Source organism: Stomoxys calcitrans, chromosome 4 (assembly GCF_963082655.1).
Source record: "Stomoxys calcitrans chromosome 4, idStoCalc2.1, whole genome shotgun sequence".
In the NCBI taxonomy this organism is placed as follows: domain Eukaryota; kingdom Metazoa; phylum Arthropoda; class Insecta; order Diptera; family Muscidae; genus Stomoxys; species Stomoxys calcitrans.
Genome location: NC_081555.1, coordinates 155,123,897 through 155,151,058, shown reverse-complemented (window position 1 = coordinate 155,151,058; position 27,162 = coordinate 155,123,897). Strand labels below are relative to the sequence as shown.

The 27,162-nt window shown below is 38.3% G+C and overlaps 2 protein-coding genes across 5 annotated transcripts in view; one reads left to right on the top strand and one right to left on the bottom strand.

Moving 5' to 3' along the window:
• Positions 1-818: 818 nt before the first annotated feature.
• LOC106085103 (protein BUD31 homolog) lies at positions 819-2,448 on the bottom strand. Of its 2 annotated transcripts, none has more exons than XM_013249141.2 (3): positions 2,373-2,448; positions 2,205-2,302; positions 819-1,320 (listed from the first exon to the last, which is right to left on the bottom strand). In XM_013249141.2, the coding sequence occupies exons 2-3, from the start codon at positions 2,296-2,298 to the stop codon at positions 980-982; spliced, it is 435 nt and encodes a 144-aa protein (XP_013104595.1). In that variant the 5' UTR covers positions 2,299-2,302; positions 2,373-2,448; the 3' UTR covers positions 819-979. The 2 variants fall into 2 exon arrangements, with proteins under 2 accessions (XP_013104595.1, XP_013104596.1); XM_013249142.2 differs by having other exon boundaries at positions 2,205-2,299; positions 2,373-2,406.
• Positions 2,449-3,705: 1,257 nt separating this feature from the next.
• Positions 3,706-27,162, top strand: part of LOC106085105 (receptor-mediated endocytosis protein 6 homolog) — a 29,119-nt gene continuing 5,662 nt past the window's right edge. Inside the window, exons 1-5 of one of the 3 annotated variants that reach the window (XM_013249144.2) lie at positions 3,706-3,814; positions 16,750-17,011; positions 17,216-17,362; positions 17,891-18,327; positions 22,313-25,828. In XM_013249144.2, coding sequence (XP_013104598.1) covers positions 16,865-17,011; positions 17,216-17,362; positions 17,891-18,327; positions 22,313-25,828 — 4,247 coding nt within the window. In that variant the 5' untranslated portion in view covers positions 3,706-3,814; positions 16,750-16,864. Of the gene's footprint in view, positions 3,815-12,706; positions 12,726-16,749; positions 17,012-17,215; positions 17,363-17,890; positions 18,328-22,312; positions 25,829-27,162 lie in introns of those variants that run through there. The other 2 variants (XM_013249147.2, XM_013249146.2) reach the window with 2 other exon arrangements.

Below are 27,162 nucleotides of genomic sequence, written 5' to 3'. Positions count from 1 at the left end.
CTATGTTGTGTTAATAGTTATGCCGTGCGGGGAAGGTTTGTTCACAGTTCCTTGTATGGTTCAGACCTTGGCTAATATGTGTGATTGTTGTTGTTGCAGCAGTGTGTTGTGTTCTATATTTCGTTTGGCTGGGCAGTTAAACAGGTGGTCCCATATCAAAATCGGGACACACATCCTATACCTTGGCATCAATCCTTGCTCGGTAGGAGTTGGCGGCTGCATCTGCCTGATCGTAATCGAGCCAGAACCACTCTGTTTTGTACATTTCTTCAGGTGCAATGGGAGGCGGTCGTGAAAGACTTGTATCTGCAGATAGCGATCCTCATCAAAGCTCGTTCCGGTTCGTAGGACCAATCGCCGCAGAAAGTTGATGGCCATTGTTTATTTAAAGGCAACAAAATTTCGCTTTGTCATATCGAGCATCATAGAAAATCGGTATTTAAGAAAGAGCCGCCTAGTACCTCACAATCCCATGGCAGTCGGTTGTACGTACCGGATTGACCCGATGGAGTTCTTCATCGACAAGGGCTGCCGCCTCAGTGTATAACACAGCAACAACAACAACAACCACAAATGTCGCCAGCATTAGGAGGGGATAACCACTGCTGACAAATTTTCCGATTTTCTCGCCAAGATTCCAACCCAAGCTTTCAGCGTCATAGGCGGATATGCTTACTTCTGCGCTACGTTCGTCTCCTCCTGCCGCAATTACCCATAATTCTGGTGAGTTTTTTCATTCAACCGTGCAAAACCCTTTGATATGCCTTGCTGTCGTTACCTATGAGAGAATGCAATAGCTCGTGGGCAAGAGACTCCAATACTTTATCATTTCTTGCTTTTTTATTATTAGAAAAATCTTAATTATATCAAAAACAAAAGTAAAAATGTCAAGGAATTGTGAAAAATTAACTTTTACTACTAGATGCTAATCAACTACGACTGTCATCACGATTACAGCATGATGTTTAAACCGTTGTTTTTAGCCCGAACAACCTCTACATCCACAGTGAACACATTCCACCACACGTCCTTCTTCTAGCTTTGATTTGGGCACACGGCAAATACAATTCGTACCGAAATTGGTATCACGCGTTTGTATGCATCGAAGACAGCAAAGATTTTCATAACCAGACTTTTTCCATTTGGCAATTAAGTTAGCATCGGCAATTTTCTCCTTAAGACAATAGTCGTAGAGTTCACGACTTATGGCCTTGCGGCGATAGAACAGATCATATATGTAACGTGACTTCTGATGGTGGATTTTAAAAATTGGCCATAGGGATTCTGTGATACGCTTACCTTCGTGTGGCTCCGTTTCAGCTGTAACGAAAATCGTAGAGAATAAGTTAATATTATAGACAAAAAATTAAGTCGTAGTTAGAGTAGAGTTCAGATGACGATGATGGATGTGACGATCCTCGTGAAGTTCACGTAGGTGAGCAAGCTCGTTTCGGTCCAAAGGACCGATCGCCGTGGAGACAGGATGGCCAATAACCTGCCTTGTCATATCTAGCATCATAGGCACTCAGTTTTTGGGCCACAAACATCTCTTAAAGTTACATAGCGTTTCGTTTTATTGAACAGTGCTTTCTATTAAAGAGATTAGCTCATTGTATTTGTTGAAGATTGAATCAAAAAGTCATATCTACTCTTCTATACAGAAGTTTTGTAAAGCTGAAGCAATTACAAATGTAGCCGACGTAAGATGGCAAACATCGATGACTTATTGTTGATTATTCTCTTTGTTTAATCTGCAACGGACATGCTATTCTATGAACCACGGTAGTCCGCGGAGCTTTTAGGGTTATTACCAATGAAACGTTTACTGTTACATCAATATATAAAGACCTTTCATCCCATTAGCAGTGGCAAATTGCCAAGTTTAATAGTAAATAGGCAAAATTGACTTCTAAGGCTAAAGGTATATTCAGGAAAAAGATTATTTGTATAACTTTCCACAATCTTGTTAAGCAATTTGATGGTAACATAGCTTCATTGGGTGGTCAAGCTAATACATAGATATAGAACCCCATGGTTTATATCATGGACATTGGCAGCTTTTTGCAGACTCTTGATCTTATATCACAAAGTGTGCCAACGTTAACATTTTCCTCCAACTGCATATCGCTTACTTGAGGTTTACATGCCGGCCTCCAACTAACAACCAAGTGAATTTGTTATGGACATCGTGCAATGGTTCTTACCTTCACGCATTTTTTGTTCCAATTCCTCCAATGTTGGCTCTATCAATTCCCAGCCATCCGGCGGTGGCTTACGTGATCTTCTGACTTTGGGCATGCTGCTAAAAAAGTTTATTTAATTCGCTAGAGCTCTGCTTTTAAGAAATGCTAAATTGTTTTTTCCTAACTCACTTTATTGGCCTAACTATGCTTCTTCTATTTCAACAATGCCTTACTAGGGATTAATCGACTAATCGAATAGTCGAAGTGAACTTTTATGGGGACTTTACATGGCACATCACACGCTAATTCACGAGTGTGATTACAAATTTCTTTGCTATCACGAGAAGCTTAGCTGCGAGCCAAAGCGGATTTATAAAGGTGGTCTCAAGGGACAGCTGTTAACAGCCTGGTTTGACGGTATTAAGATGTCAGATTTTTTTTTGCATTCTCTTTGTTTTCATCTTTTTTCTCGCATATTCTCTGCTCATGTACGCACACGTATACACACACGCACACAAATTTCTTTGAGTGGTTAGTAAAACGTCGATCAGCTTGAATGGCAGGATGGTGCTTTGCACCATATGATTTGTAGTTGTTGTAGAAATGAGACCACATTTAATTGTTTCAGCATGGCTTCGAGCTACCGTGCGCGTCCACAGGTTGCGGATAGTAGAATGGTACATCCGAAGTAGTTGCAACGGCAGTCGCGGACAATCAGCGGTATCGAGTGGAGAATCTCAGTGAGAAGCGCGGGAGGAACCGGCTCTTCCACAAATACTGAGTGCCTATGATGCAAGATATGACAAGGCGAGTTATTGGCGCCTTTAAATAACCAATGGCCACTCTGTTGCCGCGGTAATCGTTCCTTTGGACCGGAACGAGCTTGCTCATCTACAGGAGGATGACGAGAATCACCACCTCCACATTCAAATGTGGTTACAACAACAACAACCATATGGTTTTATGAAAGGGGTGTTTCATGGTACAATTAGCACAACAAAAAAAAAAAAAATACCCCAACGAAACTACAATACCTTGAGTGGCAAATGCTGCAAATTGAAATGTCAAAGTGGTTTTAGAAATAAACTTTGTTTTACAACTTATCTTTTACAAATGTGTTTTTTATTTATACTTGCATCATTATAACACTGTTTTGTTGCTAATGTGTTGAATATCGGATCAGATAGATGATATTTTTAAGATTTTAGAAAAAATCACAGCTGTGTTATCCTGCCTTTGACATTTAGATTTACTGCAATTCTGATTTTGAGTATATTACTAGTACGCGCAATTTTTAGTTGTTTGTGTTATGGTACTTAACTATATTGCACACACACTACCCAAACCCGTTGACAGATAGTGTAGTTGTTGGACAACTGCCTCTACCTGTAAATTACAATAATATATCTTGGCACACGCCGATGAAAATGACGGCGGCGAGAAAGAAGTAAAAATATTAGGCGGCGGTGCGTTGGCTGTCGACATCGGCTCGGCTTCGTTCACTGTTTGGTGGAGCTACCGCCGCCAACCAGAAGGCTTCGGCTTTGTTCACTGGTCGCAGCAATAAATGTAAATAGTAAATCGGAAAGTTGAAGATTAATGTTTATTAGTGATAAGACAACAGAAAAAAAGTGTGTAATCCAAATTTAATGTATATCAAAGTATTAAAGTGACATAAAATATGAAAAAATAACATGAATTTGAATGAGTAAAATGTGAAAATTATCTACGCATTTGAAAACAACAACAGCATTCCATCTAAAGAAAAAAAAATAGAGCCACAGCCAATAGTTGATGGTTATGAAAAAAACGCAAAAAATGGTTAAGCAATAGTATTGTGTATTTCGTTAATCATCAACGGTGCTTTTTATCAAATTAGGAATCTTTAATAATAAGAGAAAACAAAAAAATATTCGTGAAAATTGCTTAAAGTTTAAGGAAACAATGAAACAGTGCAAAAATCAACTCCAACCACCCCCTCTGCCGACGGCTACGACTTACAAAACGGGAAAAGTCATTAACAAACAATCACATACTTCATCGACATCATAACAAACACACAGACAAGTTGTTTTTGATTGTTGTTTTTTTTTTGGTGATTTATTAACTAAATAAGTTAATACATATGTATGTTTAACTACACCTATACAGGCATACATGCTATGTACTACAAAATAGAAGCAAAATGAAAATAATTTGCAGCACACAGAGAAAGACAAACATCATTTAATTTGGATTGTTCTCCATTACTTATGTTTTTCTTTTCCTGTCTGGTCGGTTGGTAGGCCATTTATTTGCGTATGTGTGTGTGTGGGGGTATGAGTATTTTTGTGGGAGAGCAAAGCCATGAATAATATACATCACACTTATTTTAATGTGATTGACGGGAAGTGCATCCATACTCGTACACAGGCCGAGCATTCATCCATCCATCCATCCAACCTCCCCTCTGTCCAACCAACCCTGTCCACTTTAGTTTAATTCGTTTACACAGCTTTGTGTTAATTGATTGTGTTGTGATTTATTTTGTTACTTTTCAATTGCATTTCTGGTTTCTTGTTGTTGCACCCTACACGATTGATGTGTTATAAAACATTGTCTAAAAGTTTGTGCGGCCTATGAGGAAATGAAACCAATGGTTTAGAATCGTTTGAGAATGTCAGTTTTTTTGCATCACCAGTGGCTAAAAAGCTGTTTATAAAGTTCTTCTTAAATGACTTCAGGGACTTGAATATTTCCTTCCCTCCGTCAGAGCCTGAAAAGTGTAATTGTGAATAATTTGTTTAGTGGCCAGTCGTATGCGGTATTTATACATAAGTAGTCGAATCCCCATAGGGTGAAACTGCGGGTTCCTCAATATGGGCTAATAAATGCCCCCATATTTTCAGCCACATTGTTTACTGTGTGGACAGCATACGGCAGCTGAATGTAAGAGTCCATAGCGTAACTATCCCGAGTAACAAATCTTCAAAAATGTTTGATTCACATTTGACAGCCTCTACTAGTTCTCCGTATGTGCTACTGCTATTTTCGACAAACCAGAGGGAGAAACGATAACTTAAGCCACCTGCCGGCAACAATTGGCGAGCTGACAACGAAACCTTTTTGACTACCTATAACACCGCCAGTGTCGATTTGTCTGTTACAATCAGTTTACTCTGGACGCACCCCTCCCAATTTTTAGGATACTTCGTCGGGGGTGAAGAACCACAAAATGTATAGAAGCTGGTGATACAGACGGTTTAAATACTTGTTATCTCTCTGCAACCGGCGAAATCATTAATTACACGAGCGCCATGTAGAAATATCTAAATAAGTCTGTAACGGCCATCCCACGCGAGAAATGTGAGCACAGCACAGGTTGAAACTTTGAGCTCCGATTCGTTTGGTGTTCATCTTTAGCATGCTTTTAGCTCAGCTGAAAGCTAACGGGCGCGATACCAGGTTGCTGAGTGCGGAAAACTTTGTAGATAGACGGAGTAGCTGCTAATACAGTCTCGGGCTATTGGAGCATTCCAGAGGAGAGCCTCTCATTAAATACTTTCGATAGGAGAGTCTCTTATTAAATACTGATTGGCTATGACACTCATCTTTTAATAACCAATTAACATCATCAGCATCTGTTCCTATGTTGGGAGTGGCTGGAGGCGAGCGTCGGATCTTGGAGCAATTGGCTTCCAACCTCAAGGGATACATATCTAATCCCCCAAAACACACATCGGGTTGGGCCGCTCTGCCAATAACCCGTCCTCGTTAAAACATTCAATTACTCCGAGAAAAAGGAGAAAGATGCAAACGGACTCCACTAACGTGACAACCCCCACAAACGAATTAAGGACCATTATCTGTGGATAGGCACCTGGAATGTCCGAACTCTTTACAGAGAAGATGCAATATAAGCACTGACGGATTATTGCAAAAGTATATAACCGCCTCACAGGAAGTGTGATGGGTTAGGAAAAATCACTACAACTCGTGCTAGGGGACTTTTTAATGTAAAGATAGGAAGGGAAAAAATATCTTTAGTCCGACGGCCGGAAAATTTAGCCTGACGAGATGACTTCCGCTAATGGTGTGTGGTTCTACTATTCGCCGTGTCAAAAAAAACTCGGATAATTACCTTGTTGCAGCAAACGTTGGTACCTGTCTAAGCATGGCGAGAAAAGCACGAACTGATACTGCATGAAAGCTAGGCGACAGAAAGCTGCAAAAAAACGGGCAGGGCATACTTCAGCCACCAGAAAGAAGCATTACCGATGATTGGATCCGCAACATAGCATGCACCGTACACAGGAAAGACGACAATACAGTAAGTGTCAACTACAAACCGTAGAGCAGAGGTTAGCAAATCTGACCATGACGCTGAACGCCTGGGTTCGAATCCTGGCAAGAACATCAAAACAATTTTTAGGCGGTGGCTAACCCCTTCATGAGATAATTGGAACCTATCAATGCGACTTTAGACCTGGTAAACCCACAATAGACCAAATCTTGGAAAAGACCAGAGAAGGACAAGTCAATACTTATCATCTCTTCGTTGACTACAAAGCTCCATTTGGCAGACCTACACATTCAAAAGCCTTCTAAGCCATGTTTGAGCTTGTTATCCCTGCAAAACGGGTTTCCCCTCCTAATGCTGCATTTGCAACATTTGTGAGGTACTATGCCATGTAAAACTTCTCTCCAAAGAGGTGTTGCACTGCGGCACGCTGTTCGGACTGTGATACAGGCAAAAGGCGAAAAACAAAAACACCGATGGGAGAAAAAGAAAGGCATCTCGATACTAGGTGTCAGAAATTGGAGACGAAGCGCAGAAGATGGAAGTGCTTGCAAATCAATTCTGAGTTCGGCTAGTGGAACAATTGTTCTCTCAAAGCCAATTAAAGTAAAACAAGTAAAATCGTACTAAGTTCGGCTGGACCGAATCTTGGAAACCCAACGCAATGGATTCTGCTAAAAATAAAAAATTGGAGCTTTACCAAACTATAAACCGAGTCGTTCGAAGTCGTAATAGAACACCAAATGCAAAATTTCAGCCAATTCGGACAAAATTGCGGCTTCCAGGGGCTCAAGAAGTCAAATCGGGAGATCGGTTTATATGTGAGCTATATCAGGTTATAGACCGATTTAAACCGTACTAAGCACAGTTGTTGGAAGCCATAACAAAACCCTACATGCAAAATCCAGCCAGATCAGACAAAAATTGCTGTTTCCATTTGCTCAAGAATTCAAATCGGGAGATCGGTTTGTATAAATGCTATATCAGGTCATAAATCGATTTGGACCGTAGTAAACACAGTTTTTGGAAATCGTAACGGAACACTAAATGCAAAATTTCAGCCAGATCGAACAAAAATGGAGGCTACCAGGTGCTCAAGAATTCAAATCCGAAGATCGGTTTATATGGGAGCTATATCTAATTCTGAACCGATTTGGCCCAACGAACTACATCGCAATTAAGTATCTGTGCAAAATTTCAAGCGGCTAGCTTTACGCGTTCGACCCCTATCGTGATTTCGACAGACGGACGGACATGGCTAGATCGATTCTTAAGTACAAGACGATCAAGAATATATATACTTTTTGGGGTCTTAGGCAAATATTTCGAGGTGACTAGATTAGTATACCCCCATCATATGGTGGGGTATAAAAAGCTTTTAAAGTGGACATAAACCTTTTGGGGTAGTGCATATTCTGCTATAAGCGATGTATATTTGTACTCCAACCATGTATTGTTAAAAACCAAACACCATATTTCTACAGAAGGTTGCGCCTCGGACGACCTTATATTCAAACTTAAAAAGTACCCTCTTTGTGGTGCATGCTTTATTGTGAAGTGTATCCAAATGCCGACTATGCCCAGTTTTTCTTATTTCCTTGTATGTATGACTATTTATAACAATTTCATACTTTATTTTCATATAGTAAGTAATTTATTTTTGTAAAATATATAAACAATGTGTTGAATTAAAATTTTTGCATTCCACAGTTTCATTATTCGCTTGCCAATTTATTGTTTTTCCTCTTCTTCAATTTTTCTTTTGGGTGATGACATATTTTCGAATTTTTTATTTATTTTGTTAGTCTGTTTTGTGTGTTCATATGTTTAAGTTCTGAAAACAAAAAACATTAAAAAATTGGGGGTGTTTAGCATGGGGTTTTACCGATGCTTGATAATGTGTTGTGGCTAGCTTTTGCGGAATTTAAAGCGAAAAATGTTTATCATTTTAAGAATGAAATGCAAAGGAAGGAAATGTTGATGTTTAAGTGAGGTTTGAGCGGCATTCATTGAGTTGAAATTATTAACAAAGCCAAACAACTAAAAATAGGATTACCGTTATGTAGGTGTTGCCAAATAGCCATGGCGAAACAATTAAAGGTGGTCTCACAAATCATACGGTGCAATTCGCCATCTTGCCATCAAGATGATCGGCATTTTGCCAACACAAACAAAGAACTTTGTGTGCGTGTGCTTATACGTGTGCGTAAATGAGCAGGGATTATGGGAGAAAGAAGATAACAACAAAGAGAATGCAAGCAAAAATCTATCATCTTAATACCGTCAAAACTGGCCGGCTGTTAACAGTTGTCCGCGTGAGACCAATAACTTCATATAGCTTATATATATTTGAAAAAGTAATTCAATGAAGTGGAGGGTATATAAGATTCGGCCGGGCTGAAAATAGCATGCTTTTACTTGTTTTTACAGCAAGAAAATATACAACAATATTACCACATAGCAGTATAACACTTTTCTGTGTCCATTTCCGATATGTATGAACAATTTGTATGGAAATCAGTTACGCGATGTCTTTCTCACCATAAATTCGTTTTTTTCTATTTCTTTTTATTAAGGAAACACGCAACCATATTGCTGTATAACAGTATAACACTTTGCAGAAGGCTTGTTAAACATGTTAAAATGACTAATTAAGTGACTCTATCTTAACGCCCTTAGAAGTGCTGAATGTTGTTGTAGCCACAGCTATCCCGTGCCGGGAGTGCTGAATCAATATATTGAGCTGTTACAAACGGAGTAATTAATTTAGCATACACCTCATTCTAATAGTCCCGTGTCAACCTGTCGCAGCAAAACACTTTAAATGTCTTTTTGTTTGGGAAAACTCAAACGTGCCTTATTTGTTTTGTTTTTGTCATTGTCACAATCTGATGCTTCTCATTCACTATCATACAATATACGGAGGCCATATTTAATTTTTTGTTTTACAAGCAAAGGCAACAATTTTATTACTTTATTGTATACTCTCACAAATTCCAAATTCTATCTTCCTATTTGTCTATAAAAAAAAGTAGGGATATAGGGTTCAACAGTTTGCGCCAATTATTATAACAGTTTTAATGACTGTTTGAGTATCCAGTATTTGAATAAGCTAAATTGAAAACTGTATCATGTGTCAGTTGTGACTAAAATTCCATTTAAGGGAACTGTTGAATTCGATATTTTCGTGCTTGTTGTCGAATTAGTAAAGCAAACAAAACATCATATACCATGCACATACGTATTCGATTCGTTGTTGTAAATAAATTAGCAGCGTACTACACGCAAGTTAAAAAAAATTGGGAGTAAGGTTAAATAATAAATAAATCTAATATATGAAGCAAGTCGAAATTTCTCCTCCACATGGGGTGTATACGAAGTCACCATTTTTAGCATTAGAGTATGGCAACCAGTGCTGCCACTTGAGAAAATCGTTTCCTACCAAAATTTAAGAAGAAATCCTACCAAACCTGACCAAAACCTACCAAATGTTCTACAAGCGAAAAAATTGGGATATATGTTTTTATACCCATCACTGTAGAGTTGGCCATTATGCCGTTCCATTAGCAAGACATCAAATTATCAACCCTACAAAGTATGGATACTAGATCGTCGTTATATTCATAAACGATGTGGACATGTCCGTCTGTCTGTTTATTGAAATCTCTCTACAGACTTAAGTTCAAATAGGATCTTGAATCTTGACTCCTGAGCCACTACAGAGCGCAATACTTATCCGATTTGGATAAAATGAAGCATGACATGTTTTGCTATAATTTTCAACTACTGTGCCAAATATGGTTGAAATCGGTACATAACCTGATACAGCTTCCATATAAAACGGTCTGTGATTTTGATTTCTTTATTATGATCCAATTTGGCTGAAATCTTGCACATACGTATCAAATAGGGTCTGAATCAGTCTATTGCCTGATACAGATAAAACGATCTCCTGATTATATTTCTTGAGCTTCTAAAGTGAGCATTTCTTGTTCGAATTGGCTGAAATTATTAAATACACAATGACTTCTACTATGGTCTCCAACATTTAATTCAATTATGGTCCGAATCGGACCATTCATTCTGAACGCACCAACCACTTCTTCAGGTGTCGAAAAACTTTGACCTCTCATTTTATTTTTTACATGGAAAAACATGGACCCATTTTGATAATTTGTACTTTGCACATCTTTTATTCTCTGAAAATCCAAAATGCCAAATTGCATCGACATTTGTTGAAAAATATCGTCAAACCCTTCAAAATAGGTAAAATCGGGCGGTACCGCTATATGGGGGCTATGTCAAAACATGAACCTTGTTCATTTTTGATTCGCATATTTTTTGAAATCCAGAAATTGGCAAATGTTTATAATTATTTTTGTTATAGTGTTTTTTACCCACTAGAAACCAAATTTTTTTGTCGCACCTTTCTATATAAGCGAGACCACAGTACAGTGATAACCTTCATTGTCACCTGCCCTACCGCTGAATATATAAATATTTCATCGGCCGTCACCCATAGCGAAAATGATCGAGACTGCACTTCCCATTGTATAGACCTCTGCCTGAAAAATCCTGCACTCATTACGCATTACGCGCAGAGAGACGAAAATGTCGGGCATGGAGAAAATGGAGAATCCATTTTTTATCCATGTGAAAATATATTAATGGAGAAGACAGGTTAAGTTCGGAGATGGGTTATACCGGACTATATCTTCACATAGCCCTCTATATAGACCGATCTGCCGGCTTAAGGTCTTAGGTCCATTAAAGCCACAATTATCATCCGACTTTGTTGAAATTTAGGACACTGAGTTATGCTAGGCCTCTCGACATCCTTGTTCAATACGGGCCAAATCGGTCCAGACTTAGATATAGGCGCCATATAGAGCGATATCTGGATTTAAGGTTTTGGGCCCATATATGGCGCATTTATTGTCCGATTTCGCTGGGACACTGAGCTATGTTGGGCACTGGGACACTGAGTTATGTTGGGCCCCCTCGACATCCTTGTTTAATTTGGCCCGATCGGTCCAAATTTGGATATAGCTGCCATATATACTGATCTCCCGATTTAAGGTATTGGCCACATAAAAGGCGCATTTATTGTCGGATTTCTCAGAAATTTGTTATAGCGAGTTGAGTTAGGCGTTTTGATATTCGTATCGAGCATGGTCAAGATCGGGCTATGTTTGGATGTAGCTGCCACATGCATATACCGATCTTCCGATTTAAGTTCTTGGGCCCATCAAAGTTGCATTATGTTAGACCTACATACAGGGTGGCTGATGAAAGCCGCTACCAAAAAAAAATGTAATAACTTTTTTTCTATTTAATAATAATAATTTAATAATTAATTTAATTAATTAATTAATTAATTTAATTAATAATAATTTAATAATTAATTTAATAATTTAATTTAACATGAATAAAAGAAAAATGTATTCCATACACCGAAAAAAAAATGTAGCAATATTCATCAGCCACCCTGTATTATTTCTGAGACTTAAGGCGATGGGAGAATGGTTTGAGGATGGGAGCAGTTCATACCATCACGGTATAATCGTGGCGACGATAGGAAACCTAGAAGAAAGGGAAGAGGTTTCCGATCGGATACCTGAGATGAGCCTTAAAGTCGAGTGCGAGGCATTGCTGCCATCGGCACAGTCTTGGATTGACGGAACCCTAGTATTGCTATCTGGAAGATCATGTTACTCGGATGGATGAAAGTTAGGGGACAGAGTGGGCCTGGGGGATAGAGAACCAAGGGACTCAAGATCTGTTTTAGACTGCCTGACCATAATACGGTCCTGCAGGCGGAGATCCGGGCGATCAGGGAATGCTTGAAGTGGTTTGGTGATAACGCGAAAACGCCGAGTGTGACCATCTTTACCGACAGTAAAATTGCCATAAGGCCAATAATAACCAGGACGGTAAGGTCACGAACAGACTTGCAGTGTAAGAAGGAGATTAACGCCTTCTCTGAGGATGGCAAAATCCGCATTGTTTGGGTGGCGGGCCATAACGGAGTAAGGGGAAATGAAAGGGTAGACGATTTGGCGATGAAGGCCAGAGGACTGCCGTCAATAAACTTGGTTAACCCGAAGCCGTTCGGGTCGACCCAGTCCGAGTTAAGGGAATGAGCCACGAATGCGCATGCAACATTGTGGAACAGCGGAACGGTCGGTAGGACGGCGAAAATCCTATGGAGTGATCCATATCATGAGAAGACCAGGCTATTACTGAAAGGAAGCAAGAAGGAGGTCAGTATAGCTATTTGGTATCATACACACACATAGGACTACGAGTTCACTTATGTAAAATCGGTGCAGCAAGTGGTAACATGTATAGGGCATGCGGGTAAGATGATGAGACGTTGTAGCATTTCCTTTGTCATTGCCCGGCTTACGCGTCTAACATATAACGGCACTTAGGTGGAGTGGTATTGAAAACAATTAAGGATTTTGTAAGCAGCACTGAATTCCTAACTTGTAATTTTCTTTTTAAAGGTAACTTTATAGTTTTTAGAGCGCACAACAAGCCGATTACTGACTTAGGTGTATGTCCATAGTGGCATGGGGCGGATTAATATCTGCACCTTCTTTTCAACCTAACCTAACCTAAAGGCTGTGCTTAATCTCCTGCAAATTTTTACTGGAAAAGTACGCAAACAGACCTATTATGTGATTACAGCTGGTTGCCATTTGATGTCTCACATTGATATGGAAAAGAAACAAAGATTGGCATTAACTTCGCCAACCGTTACTTTGTATTAAACGTTACCTAACTTCATTTTTAAATTTTTGATTTATTTAACTGAATTTTAAAGTTAACATTATTTTCGTCCACGCTCTCTCTCTCCCTCTCTCCTTTACTCAATATTCATCCTTCAAGGTTTTTGTAAATATAACAAGATAATTATTTTCTATTTGATCGCTTTACTACGTCTCATTGAATAAATTCGTGTCAAAGGATACTTAGTTATGAATTATGTATATATTCACCTATGTGAAGTGTACTACACGAGTATACGTAAATTAACAAAGTAAACAAAAAACAAATAAAGATACAGTGATGAAAGTTTGTAGTATGTCACCCCCCAAAAACTTATCAAGTTATTATTTCAAAAGACATTTTCTCTAATGAATGTGTTTGTACTTGTTATTAAAAGTTGGAACTATCTTAGACATGAATAATATACAATAATATTTATTAAAATGTTGTCATCCAAGCAATTTATGCTCATACCACCTTCGTCCATGGGTTAGAAATCAGTGATGGAACAGTTTAAAAATCTTGTGAATAGTACAAAAAATATTTACTTTTTGAATTAAAAAGAAGATTAATTTTTAGTGACTTTTTTATATTTTGGTTTAGATAGATAATATAGCTTAGAATCCGATCTATGGAATATGGTTTTAAATCCCATAAAAGTCTAACAAAACATCCATCCTTTTTTTTTTTAGTTTTTTATGTCATGTCTTTGGTACTAACGGCATACTTTTTATTGATTTTGAATGAGAAATTGTTGTTGTTTTTCACTTAGCTCAGACACAATCCATTCATTGTGTTTCAAAATAATAAATAAGAGGGAGTGAGCGAGAGAGATTATGATTGTAAATAACAATCAGAAGATTGAGAGCATTTTTAAAGATCATAATTATGATAAATCCAAGGCTGTCGTGATATATTTATAATACATAGTGGTGTTCTTCACATTTGTTATTTGCTTGACGCGTGGCTACACTATTGGGTTGCCCAAAAAGTAATTGCGGATTTTTTAAAAGAAAGTAAATGCATTTTTAATAGAACTTAGAATGAAGTTTAATCAAATATACTTTTTTGCACTTTTTTCTAAAACATGCTAAGCTAAAAGTAACAGCTGATAACTGACAGAAGAAAGAATGCAATTACAGAGTCACAAGCTGTGAAAAAATTTGTCAACGCCGACTATATGAAAAATCCGCAATTACTTTTTGGGCAACCCAATACTACAAATATGCTTGGGATTTAAGATTAAAGCAGTGGGTAAACAAAAAGGGGGTATCAGTTCAAGTGTCAATTATGATAACATTGTATTTACTTCAATCACTTGTGAAAAATTTACTGTACGAGGAATATAGATTAATACAGGGTGTTTGCAGGCAACCATAGCACAGAGGTTAGCATGCCGGTCTATGACGATGAACGCCTGCGTTCGAATCCTAAAGAGACGAAGAAAAAAATTTTCAGCCGTGGTTATCCCCACCTAATGCTGGCGACATTTGTGAGGTACTACGTCATGTAAAAACTTCTCTCCAAAAAGGTGTCGCTCTGCGGCACGCCCTCGGCTATAAAAAGCAGGCCCCCATCATCGAGCTTAAAACTTGAATCGGACAGCACTCGCTGACATGCGAAAAATTTGCCCCTGTACCTAAGTGGAATGTTCATGGGCAAAATATGCATTTTACAGGGTGTTTGGGGGCAACCGTATCGCAGAGGTTAGCATGTCCGCCTATGACGCTGAACGCCTGGGTTCCAATCATGGCAAGCCTTTAAAGGCCATATCGGATGAAAGATATATGCCGAAGCTACATCTAAGCCTGGACCGACTTTGATGAAATTTTGCACACGTATTGGCACGTTAAATAAAATGTATAGTGCTAAATTTTGGAAAGATCGGAAAAAACTGTGGCTTCTACAGCTTTAAATGGTCATATCGGATGAAAGATATATATGGGAGCTATATCTAAATCTGAACCGATTTTGACAAAATTTTGCACATACATAAGGACGAATAAAACACCTCATGCAAAATCTTGTACAGATCGGACCAAAACTGTGGCTTCTATAAGCTCAAAAGTCCATATCGGATGAAAGATATATATGGGAGCTATCTGGCCCGATTTTGACGAAATTATGCACACGTACAACGAAGTCAAGTAAAATACCTCTTGCTTAATTTTGTACAGATCGGACCAAAATTGTAGCTTCTTCAGCCTTTACAGGTCATATCGGATGAAAGATATATATGGGAGCTATATTTAAATCTGAACAGCTATTGACGAAATTTTGAAAACACATAAGGACGTCGAATAGAACACCTCACGCTAAATTTTGTACAGATCGGAGCAAAACTGTGGCTTCTGCAAGCCTAAAAGGCCATATCGGACGAAAGATATATATGGGAGCTATATCTATATCTGGCCCGATTTTGACGAAATTAAGCACACGTACGAAGAAGTCAAATAAAATACCTCTTGCTTAATTTTGTGCAGATCGGACCAAAATTGTAGCTTCTTCAGCCTTTACAGGCCATATCGGATGAAAGATATATATGGGAGCTATATCTTAATCTGAACCGATTTTGACGAGGACGTCGAATATAACACCTCACGCGAAATCGGACCAAATTGTGGCTTCTACAGCATTAAAATACCATATCGGATGAATGAAATATATGGGAGCTATATCTAAATTTGGTCCAATTTTGACAAAATTGTACACATATGAGAACGTCGAACAAAACACCACATGTCAAATTTTGTAGAGATCGCACCAAAACTGTGGCTTCCACAGGCTTAAAAGGTCATATCGGTTGAAAGATATATGTGAGAGTTATATCTAAATCTCATCCGATTTTTTCCAAAACCAATAGCGTTCGTCCATGGACCAAAAAAAGGACTTGTGCAAAATTTCATGAAAATCGGGCAACAAATGCGACCTGTACCTAGATCACAAGAATACATGGACAGACAGGCGGACATAGCTAAATCGAATCAGGAAGTAATTCTAAGCCGATCGGTATACTTATCAATGGGTCTAGCTCTTCTCCTTTTTAGCGTTGCCAACAAATGCACAAAGTGATAATACCCCGTACCGCAGTGGTGGTGTAGGGTATAAAAATATTGATTAATTTCCAAATTTTTAAATAAATTTAAAAACAATTGCTTGGGGTACTTTTGAACAACCTATAATGAACAAAAATAGTGCCATAAAACTTATTTTGCCCATGCCTGTTGGAAATTAAACAACGCCATCTACGTCACCCGCTAAGTACTTGTTAGCGCCTTGTACAATGGTTTCACATCGCTATGTTGATGTTGTCGTTGTTGTTATTGTTGCTGTAGTAGTAGATTGTTGCGGCAATTTTCCTAATATCGGTCATGACTGATAATAGCACAACCGCCCTCATTCAAGTTCAAGTTTATTTTTAGTTTATATATTAATTTTTATTTGTTTTGTTTACATCAAATTTTTGGATAGTAAATGATAATGGGTTTGTGTTTTCTAATACATCTTTTCTAGTCTTGCAATATTTAATGTTTAACAAGGATCAACTGGCAATCCATTGCGGAATATTCATTTCGTTATTTTGATACATCTTGACTAAGGATTAATTCAACCGCTGCCTAGCGTAACTATGGAATCGAATACGGAAGGAAATCTCCTAGAGATTATGGATTTAGCACGTACACTACGCCAAGAGCAATTATTCATACAACAAGAGCAGGCAACATTTGTACAACTCACCGAAACGTTGTCAGAAAATTCCGCATCGATAACAAAGGTACGTATGTGGGTACGTACATACATACATAGTGTATGCTATATGTACGCAAATGTTTATGATGATTACGTGCTGATGATAATGGCAAAAGAAACACGGATGCACCAATAAAAAGTAGGTGTGCCGCATATTTTTAACCATTATCATCGGTATTTGTTTGGTCCCATTGAACTCTGATATGCATTTCATCTGTCTCTTTTGCAGTTGGCTTATATTTGTGCCCAACAAAGGCGAAATCTTAATGATCTGATTGTGTCACGTCCCGAATTGGGTCCCTCATTGTGTTGCCGTCGAGCCAAAAATTATGGAAATTCGAATTTTGTCGATTCCAAGAAGGTGTTAAATTACGAGGTTAGTGGAAAGCATATATAAAATCTTATATACCCACCAACATGAATTGCTATTGGCAAGTTCTACGAACATACTTGACCAAAAATTTTAAAGGAACATCTTAAAAGTTGGTGTTAGAAATTAGAAAAAAAGCTTAGATACCGAAGAATTTGTAGAAACTTTTAACCTTAAGCCCAGTACTGACTTCGAGTTTTCGCCCGAATAGCTGTCAAAACTCACTATAAAAATGGATGGTTTTGTACTTGAAACTACCAATTTGTAGAAAAATTAGTTCTTAGGTTAATTTACAGCCATATGATAACAATGATGTCAACATACAATTGTTTTCAACCAAAACAACGCTTTACACGCCAAAAAAAAAGTTTAATTACAATTAAACAAATCAACAACACTGTTGGAAACATTGGAAAATATCACAAAATTTAATTGATGTTTAGCAACATTTTCCGCACAATCGAAGTCAATACTAGGATTTAGAGTTGAAAACTTTATCGATAGCCATTAAATTTTATTTTTATTTTCTTTCAGCATGCCATTGCTTATGAGGAACTCTTCAATTATCTCTACAAATCTCCATACATTTTGGCCGTATCACTTGCTACCGGCGATAGCATTTCAGAAATCTCACCCGCCCATATGAACTCTGTCATACAGACTATTAGTACTGGATTATTTGGCAATGCCATCAACAGCAAGGATGTGGAGATGATTTTGAAACTGTTGAGAGAACTCATTGAAATACAAATTGTTACCAGTGATAATCCACGAAGATTGCTTCGAGCCAATGCTTCATCTTTTTCTCGTATTTATCATCGCTTAAATGAGTCGATGTTTTCAGCGAAAATTTTTTTGACGGCGGCATTATTTCAGCCCATAATGAGTGTGTTGACGGAAACGGATACCATACTAGATGTGGATCCACAAAAAGTAATACAACGTTTTAGTACTAAGGAGAGAATAAGAAGGTAGGAAATGAATTTTTGAACTTTTCTTTTAAACATATAAAAAAATACAATTTTCTAAGAAAACTAAATTAGACAATATTTTCTGAAAAAAAATTAGCGGCCTTATTCACAACGCCCTCTTTAACGCTATAATACCTTTTATTTGTGCCCTATATTGCAATGGTCGATATAAAAGTCATGTTTTGGTAGAGTTTGAGGATGGGGACATTTAGCACCGCATGTGGATATCAAATTCGTGTCATTGAAGCACAGAGGTCTGTTCTACTCCCTTATACTTTTCTTTGGTTTGGGAGTAAGGTGTTCACCCAGACATTTGGCCCTTAAAGTAAATATAAGCTTCGTGCTTGTTATATGAGCCCCATATTACCACAGTCAGTAAAAAGTTCTGTTACATTTGAGACCTATATTGTTGTGATCGGTCTATATATCCATTTGCGGGGGGTTCTTTTTGGGGTAGGGATGGTACCTCAAACATTTCTCATTTGTCAAATTCGTTCTCTCTCCCAAATACCTTTCAGTTAAGCCCAAAATTGCCATGGTCGATAAATATGTATGGGTTGGAGGGCGATAAATATGTATGGTTTTGGGGCTGGCACTCCCTCCTTTCATTCGAGCCCCATATTGATACGTTCGGAAAATAAGTCGAGTTGGGGTGTTTTAGAATTTATTCACAAACACTTGACCCCAATACGGTATTCCACCACCTATTACATGGACTTCATTTTTTTCCCCATATTTAATAATCTACTCCCGAATGTCTTTCATTGTAGCCCCTTATTGACATGAACGTCCAATATGTCTGTTTGGGAGGAGTTTCGGGCCTGGGACAGACCGCTGTTCTACTCTCCAAGACCTTTCATTTGATACCCATATTGTTACGATCGGTCCACTTTTGATTTTTGGTGGTGTTTTTGGGGTACTAGAGAGGGTGCGCCCCCTTCCGATATCGAAAAATTGTATTGTAATTGTATAGCGTATGTTACCTTACAGACCAACCTACACAAGCAAAATTGCTTCAGCCGTTTTTGAGTCTCTACGGAACAAACAAACCCATAAAGTCATGATTGGTTAATGTGCCCATCTGGGGCGTTTTAAGGGGATTGGTGTGACCCCCTATACTTCAATCTGATTTTGCATATCAGATTCGTAATCTACTCCCGAATGCCTTTTATTTGAGCTCCATATTGATATGAATGTTAAATTTGTCTGCTAGAAGGAGTTTTGGGGTTTGAACGACTTCCTGGGCACTTGGACCCAATTTTTAATACCATATTCGCATTCTACTCTTCAATACCTTTTATTTGATACCCATATTGTCATTATCGGTCCACTTCTGATTTTGGATGGTGTTTTTGGGTTAACGGGCGAGTGTCCGCCCTCTTCCGATATCAACAAATTATAAAGCCCGTTCCTCACTCCTGCCCATATGTACTTCCGAATACCTTTCATTTGAGTCCCATATTTTCATGATCGTCCAATAAACCTATTTTAGGGTGTTTTGGGGTTGAGGCGGCCCCCAGTTACTTGAAATTCATTTTTAATATGGAATTCGTACTCTACTCTTGAATATCTTTCATTTGAGTCCCATATTGTCCCGATCGGTACACTTTTATTTTTGGGTAGTACTTTTGTGGTAAGAGGGAGGGTCCGTCAACCTTTCGATATCAAAAAATTATATAGCCTATGCTTCCTTCCAGACCAACCTACACAATCTATGAAAATTTCAAAGTAATCGATTCAGCCGTTTTTGAGTCTATACGGAACAAACAAACAAACTGACAATATATTTTTATTTATACAATATATATATTTATATATAAGACTAGCTGAGCCCACGCGGAAGATATGTTTCTTATTCTTACTCTAAAATTTTGACAACATTTTAATTAATCATTTTTCTCCAAAATTCTTTTTTTTTATACAAATTGTTTGTATTTGTAACTATTTTTATCTACGGCAAAGATTGGCACTTAAAATACCTAGAACACCAATTGTTAAGGCCCGTCTTAGGGCTGAGGAGTTCAAAAATAATACCGCAAACAACCGCAACTAAATTCCTATACATTCTTTTTCTTTATTTAAATTACCGATAGGTTGTCATAACAAAGATAAATGTTGTATGATAAATTTTGATAACTCTGCCCTCTCTCTGTTCGTGTTGGCATCTCCATTCAGTTGAACTAATTAAAAACAGCCAATAGATGACGCTAATTTAAATGTTAGTGCTGCCATCAACAAAGGAAAGGTATAGACTTTAAAACTCAAAGTGTTAATAAAATAACTTAAAAGTTCTCTGTCGCCCCGGATCCTTGCGCAATCACATATAAAAGACAGAAAATTTGACATTTCTCCCGTCTGTTAGAGCTTTTTTTAAACATATTTTTAAGAAAATATAGATTTCCTTTGTGTATGATGCTACTCGCTTGGAGTGGCTTAGCGCCTATAAAATTGAGCGTCATGTGGTATTTGCCTATAACTGACTTATGACTACCTATTAAATAGTCATCATTTAGACTCTTCTTTTTTTAAACAAATCAAATTGTCATATTAAACGATTTTCTGCGGCAAAGAACTAATTTGCCGCTCTATATATTTGGTGCGCTGGCGACAGTTCTTAGTAATTAAATAATGTAAAAGTTTTGAAAACAAAAATGTAGTGCCCAGCAGCACGTTGTTTGGCCTTGTCTAGGAAAAGAAGGCCCCTTTTCGATGAGCTAAAAATGGTAGCAATCTTAATGTTATGGTTTGCAACTTCTATCACGCTGAATGTTATAATTTTTGGGGTATGGCGGCCTACATTTATTTGTGTCCCCACACATTAATTAAATCACACTGTTATGTTAGGTCATTATGATTGATCGACTGTTTTGGGCTGAGGTGGTCCGCTAGATATATGAGCAGAAAGAAGATATAAAATCCGCAGTCCACAACCTTATACCTTTAATTTAAACCCATATTATCATGATTGGTGTATACAGCCGTTTGGTAGAGGGCGTCTATATGAGGGTTGTGCGCCACACTCCATCTACCACTAGAGCACATATGTGAATGACGCACTCTACTCAAAAATGTCTATCGTTTGATCCCCCTTTGTTTTAATTGGTCAAACAATCTATTGGAGGCGATTTTTGGAGGTATAGCGCCACCTAGATTCTTGGACACAAAATTCAATGTCATATTTGTTATTAACTCCCAAACACCTTTCATTTGAGTCTTATATAGCTATGATCGAGTAAAATTCCCATTTGGGGGGCCTTTTGAGATTGGGGTGACCCCCAAACACTTAGACATTATTTTTTATGTCATATTCGTAATCTTATCCCGACATTTGAGTCCCATACTAATATATACGTCCAATATGTTTGTTTGGGGAACTTTTGCGGTTGGAGTGGCCCCTTGGATTCAACTTTTAATACCATATTCGTATTCTTCTCTCCGATATCTTTCATTTGATACCCAAATTGTGCCGATTGGTCAACCTTGAGTTCAGACTCCAGACTGGAGTCTCTTGAGATCCAACAAAATTTGGTTTATCACTAGGTTGCAGAGAATTGGTGAGAATACCTCTCCCTGAGGAGCTCCTCTGTCATTAGCTTTCTGACCACACTATTTCCGAAGTCCGTGTTATTAATCCTACCACGTAGCAGAGAAACTCGGTTTAACACCCAGCGGTCCAAAGTGGTGACTATCGACCCTATCTCTACGTTGTAAAATGCTCCCTCAATATCAGAGAAGGGTGCCATCGCCTATACTGTTCATAATATTGATAATTTTATACTTTGTTTGAAATGTCAAATGATACGATTTGTAATAAGCATACTTGCCTCTTTACGTTTATTCTACTTTACGGTACATTTACGAGAGCATAATCAGGCCTTAAGCCTATTTAGAATCTACTTTAAGTTCTGTGAATAACGGTGTTAACATTTTTATGAAAATAAAATTGAAAGATAAATTTAAAGAAAAATCTATATCTCCTTTTCAGATTTGGTCCCGAAGACTCAGCTGCATATGCCGACAATGTGGATAAATTTCATGCCGAGACCATTGGGAAATTACACAGCTTGGCGAAAACCTTCATCGATAGTTTACTGTGCAATTGGTCACTATTCCCGTCCACACTGCGTTGGCTAGTGCAAACGATGTGCCATCAACTCAAACAATCTCATAATTTTTCCGAGAGAATCATGAATGAAATCATCACCGATATGGTATTCACACATTTCATATGTCCCGCCATAGTGAGTCCCGACGCGCTGGGCATCATAGATGCCCCCATTTCGGAGCAAGTGCGTTTCAATCTCATGCAAATTGGCCAAATTGTTCAAATGCTCGCGTTGATCAAACATGATGACATCGATCCCCGCTATGCTGAGGTCTATCGCAAGTTTGAATCGAACACGGTAACGCGTTTGATCGATTTGTTGTTGGTCACGCAAACAGGGGAAGATGTGGTAGCGATTTTGGCCCAACAAAGTGATTTTGATCGAGCACAGCTGATGGCCACCCAAAGAGAATTGAGCTATTTCGCTGAATTCTTTCGCATTTTAACCGCTGCCGAGGAGTATGCCATACCCGAGGAGGACAAAGAGAAATTGAAGAAAATTATGAAAAATTTGCCTGAGAGTCAAGGGCATCGTCATCAGAATGGAGAAGCACAGCAAGCTGGTGCAGCTACAGAATCTCCATTTAAAGAAAAATCCAAGCCATCCCTTATAAGCAAGGCCACCAAAACCAAATTGGCCAAAACCATGAGTTTTGCTCACAATGGTGGTAGTAGTCATAATGCTGAAGCGGTGAATGGCTTGTTGAATGGGAACCATGTGCCAAAAAGCAATGGATTGGAAGCAAATAGATCCAATCATAATTCTAATCACTCCTCACCCACTAGATCTGTGGCCCCAGAGATTGTTGACAACGAACCCATTTTGATATTTACCCTCTACAATAGGAGTGATCAAAAATTACAACCCCTTTCCGAGGAGGAAGTGCTGAAGATGAACAGCATAGGACAGGACATAAACAACAGCGACTTGGTGGACACCGAAAACTATCAACAGGAGTCTACAGTCGATAAATCATCGGTGGTCAATGGTTTTGATGGCATCGATGGCATGTCAGATGTTCTACGTCCCTTACACAATAAAACTGCCAGGTTTTCGCTTTCGCACGATGATGCCTCCATAGTGAACTCTGATAATCTGGAGGCAGTAAGTGAGGTACCCTCCAACCATTCGGTAACAAGTTCTTTGGAACTCGAAGAGAATGTGGAGAATGATAATCTATCTGATATGGTGTCGGCCAATGTGTCGGGTCGAGGCACTCCCAATATAAGTGGGCGTGATACACCCTCGTCCCAAGTCACCGATGGAGAATCGCTCAATAATGCGTTGCCCACACCCCAAATGCAAAAGTTAATATCGAAAGCCCGCTCCGACATAGAGGATAAGTTTTGTAAATTTGAGATTAAGAAATTCGAGGGAGACGAAACTGTTTCGATTATATCAGACACCTGGTCAACGGATGTGCTGGCCAGTGACTCCGAAACGGTTGATGCTGTTGAACGAGAAAGGGAGCGAAACTTTTCTACACCGCTGATACCCGCGGCTGTCATACTGCCGGGAGACAATAATTTTGATGTACGGGCAGGCTATTTGGATGCTTCGGATCAACGTTCAGAGTCCAACTGGAGCACTGATGTCTTGGCTTCGGATTCTGAGAAGCTTAACGAAGTGGATACCGATGACAATATAAGCATTACTGCAAGATCAGATACGCAGGTTAGTGTGCGCTCGGAAAGAGAGCGAGATCAATTGGCAGCTGCCATATCGTCGGGTCCCATGAATCGTCATGGTCGCTCTTCTATACCATCGCAATTTCCTCCTACCGTTAGACGCAATGTGCGAGCGTTTAGGCCTTTGGCTGCCAGCCATGGAATAGGGCCTGCTAAACCACCCTCTACAGGCAGTGTGGACGATGTCAATGTTAGCGGCGGCAGCAGTGGGGGTAATGCAAGTGATCGTTCCCAAGAAGATTCAGCATTTTACGATGCCATCAATTCTTATGATGACAATTCCAATCAAATGGCCAACAACCCTAATCTTCATCATTATAGGGATGGCTCTTCGCTGGCTAGAAGTTCGGTGAGAACCACAAACCATATGGGAGCAGCGGAAGACAGTTTTCAACAGAATTACAAGAGCATAGCTAATGAGGGAGACAAAGACACCTTTCTGTCGCCAAGCACTTCCTCCGCAGCCGCAGCTCATATGCATCGCAATCGCATGAGAAGACAAACATCTGCTGAGAGTAGCATTTCGAATCAAAGTCTAAGTTTGGAGGAGCAGGCAACGGGGGCAGCAAAGTTGCCACAAGCCCCAGCAATGTCATCATCGTCCTCGCGTAAAAAACGCCACCAAAGCAATATCAGCAATGAGTCAAAGGATTTAATAGACTTTTCCGATTTCGTCGATGATAAGGATTTAACACCGCCTTCGATGGCACCGCCAGATCCTCCCCTTCTAGAGGGACTACCGGATGATGGCTTAGTGGAAAGACGCAACACCAGCACCTTGCAAAGAAATGCCGGAGACGATGGCAGACGCAATGGCATTATGGCTTTGAAGGGTGGCCGCGAATCCAGTGAGCGCGGCTCCAATTCAACTCCCTACCTTCGACGACATCAATCGTTAAATTATGAAAATCATGAGATTGTTTTGAACACCGTACCCAGTCGTGTTTCAGCCATGCCAAATCTATCACCACCATCCGATGAAAAGCCGTCGTCACAGCAACAAGAACAACGCCATGCGTATGAGTTGCTATTGCTCTGCGGCAAAACTTCAGAAATGAATCTACAAGACAACGACTTAACGGATAATGTAAATGAGGCCGCCCGTAATACTCCCACAAATATTGTGGTGTCTTCTAGCAGCATAATGATGCCATCAACCAGTTCCAGCAAACCGAACAAGTCGACGGGCGCCATACCCAAAAGCATAAGTTTCGATGCTTCGGCTGATAAGACACATGGTCCTTCGACTTCGTCCGCCTCAACGTCTGCAAGACAACAAAGATCGGCGATAGGACGCCTGCCAGATGCCACCTCCCTACGAACCATTGGTACTCCTAATATAAACTCAAATTCAAGCATTTTCAATAAACTCAAGCAAGGCATTTTTAAGCATCGACGTGGTCACAAGTCACGTCATCTCACATCGAACAGCGAAGATATATCCCAGTGTTCACGTAGTGTCTCATTCTCCAATAACACATCAGAGGTTTCATTGGATCTCTTGGGTGCCAATTTACCAGGAACCAGTAGTTCGGCGGCACAAGGTAGTGGTGTGGGCTACTATGATATTTCAGAGGATATTTTAGCCAAATACCGAAGGAAAGTCAGTACATCCAGTGAGGCAACTAATTCATCAATCGGCAATGGTATAGCAGGAGCCATGGGCGGTGGCATAGCCAATGATGTCCTGGGCAAAGAAGATATGAGGTAGGTTAATGAAAAAAAAGTTTTCTATTTATAAAAGCCAAATTTTCGCTAAATGAAATTAAAATTTTGCCAAAATTTTCTATGAGAATAAAATATCGAAGAAAGAAAATCAAGAAAGTAAGAAAGATTTCAAAAAATTTTCTATGAAAACTCAATTTTACAAAAATTTTTTTAAAAATAAGATTTTAAAAAATCTTTCTATGTAAAAAACTTTAGGTCAATGAATGTGCTATGTAAATGAAAATAAAAAAATAGAGCTTGCAAAATATCGATGGCACTATCGATATTTAATTGTTTGACTGAATATCGATTGATATATTTCCGATGGAAAAGTTAATTTTTTTGCAAAACTAAACAAAAATAAGCAATACGACACTGAATGTATCATTTATGGTACATTGCGTATATTGCCCTATAGAGGGCGCAATTTTCATCGCTAACATTTCGTACAAAGATTTCGCTCGTGACTTCCAACTGATCGATCGATCTCCTGATTTTTAGTTCTTATTTAAGTTTGAAATATAGGTGATGCGAAATTAACTAAAGTATCGATACTATCGATAATTATTATTAAAACTATCGAAAAGAAAAAAGCTCTAGATGCAGGCCGTAGGGTCCTCTGTTTCTATTACAAACAGAAACAAAACCCTAAATTAATTTTTGACAACTTTTTTATAAAAGTATATATATAGCAAAATTTTTATGACATTTTCCATTAAATTTTTTAAAAAAAAAATTTTCTATAAAAATAAAATTTTGACAAAATTTTCTATAAAAATAAAATTTTTGATAAAATATTCTATAAAAGTAAAAATTTCCATAAAAATAAAATATAAAAGTAAAAATTTTTATAAAAATAAAGTTTTGAAAAAATTTTCTGTAAAAATAAAATTTTAACAAAATTTTCATAAAAATAAAATGTTGACAAAATTTTATACGAAAATTAAATTTTTGGCAAAATTTTGAAAAAAAATTTAATCTTCCATAAAAATAAAGCTTTGAAAAAATTTTCTATAAAAATTAAATTTGTCAATAAAATAAAATTTTGCCTAAATTTTTCAATATAAATAAAATTTTGACAAATCTTTTTATGAAAATTAAATTTTTGACAAAATTTTGTATAAAAATTCAATTTTGAAAAAATCATATATATTAAAATCAATTTGTGTTTATTTGTATATAATTTGTTGTTATCGGAAGGGGGAAAATATGGGACTCAAATGAAAGGTATTCAGGAGTAGAGTACGAATTTCATATTAAAAATTGGTTCCAAGTAAACCCAAACCGCCAACCTCAAAAACCCCCAAAATAGGTTTATTGGACGATCATGACAA